This window comes from Callospermophilus lateralis, unplaced genomic scaffold (assembly GCF_048772815.1).
Source record: "Callospermophilus lateralis isolate mCalLat2 unplaced genomic scaffold, mCalLat2.hap1 Scaffold_237, whole genome shotgun sequence".
Lineage (NCBI taxonomy): Eukaryota > Metazoa > Chordata > Mammalia > Rodentia > Sciuridae > Callospermophilus > Callospermophilus lateralis.
The window spans coordinates 418,070-425,632 of NW_027513245.1; the positions used below are offsets into that span (position 1 = coordinate 418,070).

General features: G+C 36.0%; 1 protein-coding gene across 1 annotated transcript; it reads right to left on the bottom strand.

Annotated features, from left to right (window-relative positions):
- Window positions 1–1,106: 1,106 nt before the first annotated feature.
- LOC143640420 (transport and Golgi organization protein 1 homolog) lies at window positions 1,107–5,374 on the bottom strand. Its single transcript, XM_077108244.1, has 4 exons — window positions 5,286–5,374; window positions 4,261–4,337; window positions 2,492–2,654; window positions 1,107–1,482 (listed from the first exon to the last, which is right to left on the bottom strand). The coding sequence occupies exons 1-4, from the start codon at window positions 5,302–5,304 to the stop codon at window positions 1,169–1,171; spliced, it is 573 nt and encodes a 190-aa protein (XP_076964359.1). The 5' UTR covers window positions 5,305–5,374; the 3' UTR covers window positions 1,107–1,168.
- Between the last annotated feature and the right edge of the window lie 2,189 nt (window positions 5,375–7,563).

The following is a 7,563-nucleotide window of genomic DNA, read 5'->3' on the forward strand; positions in this document are numbered from 1 at the left end:
ATTTTATTTTACATGGTTAAAAATGGCATAAGGTATTATATGGTTTTCCTCTTACACATAGCTGCTGCTTCTGATATTAAATGGAGGGTATGTAGATTGAATTCTTCCTAACGGACTCAAATTCTTTTTGATTCTGAGTTTAGAGATTTTGTTTCACAGAGATTTTGTTTCACACTGAAGCTTTTGCCCCTATTTTGAGAATACTTATCATATTTCTTGAAAATCAGTGGCAAGGTATGGGTAAGAGAAGAGTGTGTGTGTGTACATTTTTTAAAAGAAATTTCCTTATTTTTTATAGACACAACATACCACCCTATATTTTACCGTTATAATGCAATAATGGCAAAAGCAGTAGAACTTCAGGTCAAACAACTCTTGCTACTAATGTAATCTCATTCTCAGAAAACCATTCTCACATGGACAGTGGTTAGAAAAAAGTACATGAATGTGCTACAAAAATAGAGCCACAAGACTTCTCACAAGTAAAAGAAATTCCTCTGTGTAAGTCCACAGTTGACCAAGGTCCAGCCTCCTTAACAGTGAGCAACAGTAAATATGCTGCCAAGTCACCATCTTCAGTTCTGAGAGTGAGTTTACATGCTTCCCCAAAGGCACAAAGTCTCATGACGATCCAATGAATCAACAGACACTTGGGAAATATTAATAAACAATTTTTTTATGAACTATTACAACAAAGAACTTCAGGAAGAAGGAAAATGAAGTTTATGATCTTTGAGTAAACATTTTTAGCGTAACAGTCTCTGTGACCAGATATTTAAAGAGAAAAATCAAGCTTATAAAACACCATTTCTCTGTTATCAACTGGAATACACTAAAAATAGGATAATGGAAATACATGTTCTTAAAGCATTTCCACAGGAAATGTCCATAATTATGACATTCTAAATCATTTAGCAATTGTATATGCTACATTAACTAAAACAAAGGTATTCCTTATTGCACATTTTAAAGTTGGAAGGATACTCTAGTTTAAGTGGGGGATATTTAGGGGGAAAATATTTTGGCTCCAAATGTATACTGCGCCAAGGCAGCTTCATTCTAAAAACATAAACCATTTAAAATAAACTTTTATATTTTGAAGCCAATAATTCTTCAACACAATGAATAGTTCATAGTCCACTTTCTGACTAAGTGTCAGAGGTTAATTTTATGGGCCCTGTTTTAAGGCCTGTAAACAGCCCTCACTACTCTGAGAATCGGGTGTAGGTGGAGGTTCATCTTTAAAGCCTGAAGACATTAAGTCTTTTGCAGCAGGTGGTGGCCCATAGTCTTGGGGACCATGAGTTGGAGGTGGTAATGGGGCACCAGGAATGAAGTACTCTCTTGGGCCAAATGAGCCTAAAGGTCTAAATGGTGCAGGTCCTTGAAAAAAATCACGAGGGTCAAAAGGCAAATCCCGTTGTCCAGGTGGAACACCTGGTGCATATTCTCTGAAGCCTATTGGTGGATGCATACCAGGACCTGGAAAATAAAAAGGAAGTTATGTAAATACCCAGAAATTTCTGAACTTGGGTGATTTCAAGTATGTTAATATAGTCTTTAATTTCTCCCAAGCCTAGAACATCAACTGGTGAACATCCTGACTTGCCAGATGAGGCAAACTGAAATGGAACAAGTTTAGGTTATAGCCTGGCCAACCAGCCATGAAGCAACATATTAAGGATTTAAACATGGCTCTACCTAGCTCCAGGCTTATCTTTTTTCTTTCCCTACTATATAATTGCAGAATTATTTCTATCTCACAAGAGCTCCATTTATATTTGGAAGTACTATATTACCATGACAAGATGATAATTATGAAATAAGAACTTTACTACATCAAAGAAATTTTGATAAAAGGAAATCTTACTATTTATTACTGTATCCATTAAAAATTCATGAAGTATTTCAGCATGGACTTTACACATGCCATCAGAATCAAGGTGCATGCCCTCCTGGAAAAGGCCTTCCACAGCCACCTAATTAAATCAGCAACATTTATTAGGTCACTGTTAAATCCTCCTCTTTAACACTTCCTTCTGACTTTTCTCAAGGTAAGGAGGGTTTGACTTTTCCTTTTCTATATTCTATAACCTACTGCTTATGCATCCATTATGGGTGATTACAAACTTTATGCTATAGGATTTTCATATCTGTGACAAAATTTTAAGTTATGGCATGTGTCTCATTCACCTTTCCATCTATTGCAGTGCATATCAACATATTTTCAACAAACATCTGCAGAAGTAATATTTCTGGCTTTTCTCTATATAGCCCCTTATGCTTGTCTATGAGATAGCTATTGCCTATCTCAGTATAAGATTATGTAGTGTCCCATATGTCCCAGAAAACTGGAGGAAAAGTTAAAATGTACTCAGCTGTATCCTTTCATTGTTAAGACCTGAGATAGCAACCAACTGTTTTAGCAAGCAATAGAAATGAAAGATGAATGTGATTTATAAGTCAATCACTACTGTTCAGATCATCATACCAAATGGTGCAGGAATTGGCCGAGGCCCAAAAGGCCCACCGAGCTGAAATGGTGGTCCATACCAAAAGGGAGGTGGTGGAGGCCATCCCATCGGGGGTCCCATAGGGGGGCCCATGAAGGGTACCCCTGAGAAAGGAGGGGGCCCTTTCATAGCCATATTAACCTGCAATTTAAGATTTTAAAGAAGTTAAAAGTTTTAAAATTCCTATGTATTAAGACAAAGTACCAACACCGATAAAAGCTAAAACCCAAAACAGGCACCTGTCCAGAGAACACCATCAGTGCAACAAAACTCTACCCACCCCTCCTGTGTATTCCCACTGACAGCTTCCAGAAGTTAGAAGGATTCCACAAGAGGGAGCAGTTTGTTACTGATTATATCTGCTCAGGAAAGGGAAAGGCAAGAGGACTGGCAGAGGTTATTAACAGAGGTGATTTCTGACCAGTATGTCATGCTGTATTCACTACAACCTATTTCAAAGGGAGTCCCCCCCCCATCACTTCCCTTTCATCACAATAGCTCATTACTTCCATATTAAGAAAGAACAGAATAAAATGAAAAATCCATTCTCTACCCACGTAATAAGAGCTACTATTCAGAGTATCTTCAGTAAGTCTTTCGTATATTATTCAACCTCTGAGATCTTTAAGTAGACTGTCTCCTTGTTTTAAATAAGAGGGAACAAAAGCAAATGGATTATCATAATTTGTTGAAGGCCACACTGCATATTAAAGGGTCTCAATCCCAGGTTTGCCTCCAAGTCATGCTTTTCCCACCTCTACTCCTCTCTAACAACGGGTCTTTGCTCTCTTTTAAATCTTCTACTACAAAGGGGTTTGGGGGTCTTATCTCAGCTGCCCTTAGATTGCTCCAGAGATGTATATTCCTAGAATATGTATACACTGGAACTTGAGAAGTATTCTCCAACACAATGCTATATACACAAATTAGGAAGACAAGGCTTTAATATTTACTTTCATTTACTGTACACCATTTGAGATATTGATTTATCATTTCCTATGAGTAGTGGGTTTGAAACTAAACAATTAAAAATTTATTTTATTATAGAGCTGCAGAAGACCTACCAGATATAATAGCAACACAGTTACAAGAGAATGCACTTATGTGAACAAATGAGACCATTTCTTGGGACTGGCTCAAGAGGTCATTTCAGATTATCATTGTTGCAATGAAACAGTATTTCACTTTTAGAAAATCTGATACCAATCTAATTCAAATCACTCAAAGTAGGGTTTGCACAAATGGAGGAATTCTTAAATAGCATTCTTCCAAACAAAAATAAAAATGATGAATTATATAATTTATAATGAATTTACTTTGCCTTAGAACATTCAACACAAAACACCATATAAAGTTAGAGTGATAACTTTTCACATTCTGTAGTTCATTATAGTTGTACACACTTAAGCCACATTTCCAAGTTAAGGAGAAAAGTAAGCTCATTATTGCATGCAGTTTAAAGCAAACAAGATCAGTGTCATGCTCTGAATATCCTTCCCAGAAATACACAGAATAAAACCCAATTCAGTTCTCAACCTCTAAGTACTTACTCCAACTGGATGCTCAGTCAAAGAAGTAATGGTAGAAACTGAGGGGGTCTCAGGTTCTTGGGGAACAGTTTGCTTTTTAAAAAACAAATGGGACAGTACAAATAGAACACAAAGAAGGATAAAGCAAAGAGCAAGAACTGTAGGAAAGCTACATGTTCCTGCACGACCACGTGATTCACAGTAACTACAGAACTTACCTTGCCCTCATCCGTCACCTTAGCTGGAGAAGAACTTCTGGAGCTGCTGTTCATGTGAGCTGGACCACATCCTGGGTCTGTTAGAGATCAAAGAATGGATTCAGACTTATTCTAACATGAAAAGAATAAAAATCCTGCATCCACAATTACAGATTCTTTGAAATTACTTGGTCTCTTTACCAGAGGCAACGGGTTTCCCAGATGCCTCAGAAGACCATTGAGTACGAGGTAAAGGTCCATCCATTGACCCTTGGGAAAGAAAGATCAGAGCCCTTATATGTATTTTTCAGAAGAAATATACCACTGGTGGACAGGTCAGGGTTCAACAATAACTAGAAAGCAACATTAAAAATGGGTTGCCCAGGGGTTGGTGTCTTAGCTCAGTTGTAGAGTGTTTGCCTAGCATGCGTGAGGCACTGGGTTTGATTCTCAGCACCACACCATCTACAATTAAAAATATTTTTTTAAAAAAATGGGTTGCCTAATACGTAAATCACAATTTATAAAGAGACTTAAGTAAAATAAATAACTGCCTTGGGTTGATAGAACAGCAAATTAATACATACTGGTCCTAAACTTTAAGCTATAGACTTGAAGTATGTGTAGGTTGGCTTTTCTTTAGTCTGTATAACCTGACTTCCAATCTTACCAAGACTACAGTCCTATTTAGAATTGGAAATAAGACTCAGTATTTCATATTGGAAATATGTATGCCACATAAAGTTTAAGGCTACTTTTATAATATTTGGGAAAGGAACACCATAGAGATTTAATTTAAAGATAAAGGTTTACACTTCACAGTGTAAAATTTAAAAGAAAAAAACAATACAGGGACCTCCAGGAAAAAAAAAAAGTTTTCTATTCTAGAACAGATTTTACAGAAAACATTCACTAAGATAAAGTAAGAAATTATCTTCTATATATTGTACAGGCCCAAATTCTATGTTTTCATTAGAATATTCAAAAGGGAAAAAAAACCCAAAACCTTGAAGCAGTTTACTATAAAGCAACATGTGAATGCTCACCAAATCCATTTCTAGGCATATCTCTTTGATTAAGAGTAGCAGAAGGAGGTCTCCCAGCTGGCTCTGCTGTCAGTGGAGGGGAACATTCTCCACCACTCAAGGGGCATGGACCAAAAGAGCCATTACGGCTCAGTGGACCTAAAGATAACAATGCCGTGTTACTACTTTAAGGCAGCCTTCTCCCTGACACCAACCCCCACACCTCCCGCTTTAGCAAATCATTTAGATTATTTCATAACCATTACACACAGAAATAAAAAGTAATTTACATACATTCTGCACCAAGAAATAAAATAGCTCCTTTTACAAAGTGCCCCCTACCTCTCCCAGGAGGATTTTGTAAATTTGGTCTCCCCGGCATTGGTTTTACAATCACAGGTTCATCTTGCCGCATTGCCATCTTTTGGGTCATTTCCAGTAGTCTTGAATATTGAGAAAGAATGGGCTGAATTATGAAACAGCAATCATAGATAATACCTAGCATAACCTTAAAACACTATAAAACATACAGTAAGATACAAAAATCACATACTTCTGTCTCAAATTAGCAGCTTCCCTTTTCCCTTCAGCTATAGCTCTTTCTGCAGAACAAGCTTTGAGCTATTAAAGAGAAAATATTCAAATTCAGTTGCGGTAGGCTATGCAAAAAATAAAGAAAAGGGGGAAAAAATCTTACCCAATTATCATGAGCTTTCTTCTCATGCATAGCAATCTGAAAAAGACAACACATTAAGAAAATGTTTTTAGGGACTCATTATAATAGCCTATAATTGTCTGTATTAGATATCAAAGAATTCTACAACTACAGGACAGTATTAATTACTACCTGGTTTTTAAATGAGCACTTGGTTTTCTGTAATTCTTCTTCCATCTCTTCAATTCTCCGCCTAAAAATTACAACAATTGAATACAATTTGAAACATTCTAACCATTTTCCCTTTATTCCATCAGCTATACTTTTAAAGACTTTTATCATACATAAGAAAAACATTTCTCTAGTTATATGAATCCAGTGTGATCAAAACTAATACTACAGGCCAGGTGCAATGCCACAAGCCAGTAATCCCAATGATTGGGAAGCTGAGACAGGAGGATCACAAGTTCGAGGTCAGTCTCAGCAATTAAGTGGGAACCTATGCAAATGAGACCCTGTCTCAAATTAAAAACAGGTCTAAGGATGTAGCTTAGTAGTAAAGCACCAAAAATAAATAAATAAATAAATAAAATAAAAACCTAATACTAATAACTTTTTTATCATTTAATTCCTTAACTGTTCATCAGTGTGTTCTCAAGTAATTCTGCTAGAAATATCTTTGTCCTTAAAACTTTTTTTCTTTTTTTCAAATTATATCCATAGAAGATTTCCAAGGTCTATCAAATGCCACACTTTTGTGGGTCTTGATATAACACACAGCAAACTGATTTCTTAAAGAATTACTACAACATACAAAACCCCCAGAACTGTTTGCATTGACCAAGTTCCCTATGGTCTTGCCCATTGGGTACAAGTAAATTTTTGTTAACATTTTTCATTTGTTAAGTTGAAATTTATTTTTTCTCCTGTGTGAATTGAATGTGTTCATATCCTCTCGTTATTTATACTTCCATGCTATTTTCTTCTATCTACATAATGTAAAAAAAAAAGATTAAAAAGAAAGCTAACACTAATTCATTAGACATTGACACCCTCCTTTAGAAACTGAACTCACTTGTAATTTTTAACTTCCTGTACAGCGGAAACCACCTTTTCATCTGCAGCTGACAGCTGCTGCTCTTTTTCTAGTCTCTCACATTCTTCTTGAATCAGTTTCCTAAAATAAAGCCAGTTATCAAATCAAAAGTTTCTCTTTGTGAATATCACTTCCCACAATTCTATAAAATGCTTAGGCACATAAAATAGGAATTCAAACCTGCAATTTCATAAATCAAACTCTGGCAAATCACTTACATTTTCTAACTTCTCCTCTTAATTCTCAAATTACCAGTAAATAAAATAAATGTGAAAACAACATGTGCCCCAAGGGCAAGTCTCCTGTGTGTAAGATAATAAAAACTCACTTTACTTCAATGTGGAAGATCAGGATTTACTTCAATGTGGAAGATCAGGACTGATCAACCTAACATAATTAAACATATTAGGATAAAGCAAGGGATAATTCTTTTCTCGTTTCTGCCATGGGTAGGACACTAAGTATATCTTTGTCATGGAGGAACTCTTTTCTCAATCCAAGACTGGTACCATAATAAAGATATAGTCAGTCAAAGAAAAAATCTTCTA

Bases quoted from the DNA above. Each gene is read 5' to 3' on its own strand.
- LOC143640420 (XM_077108244.1), bottom strand. The intron at 2,655-4,260 runs GTAAGTTCTGTA...CTTAAATTGCAG, and splicing joins AGGTGACGGATGAGGGCAAG to GTTAATATGGCTATGAAAGG. The intron at 1,483-2,491 runs GTATGATGATCT...TTTATTTTCCAG, and splicing joins GCCAATTCCTGCACCATTTG to GTCCTGGTATGCATCCACCA.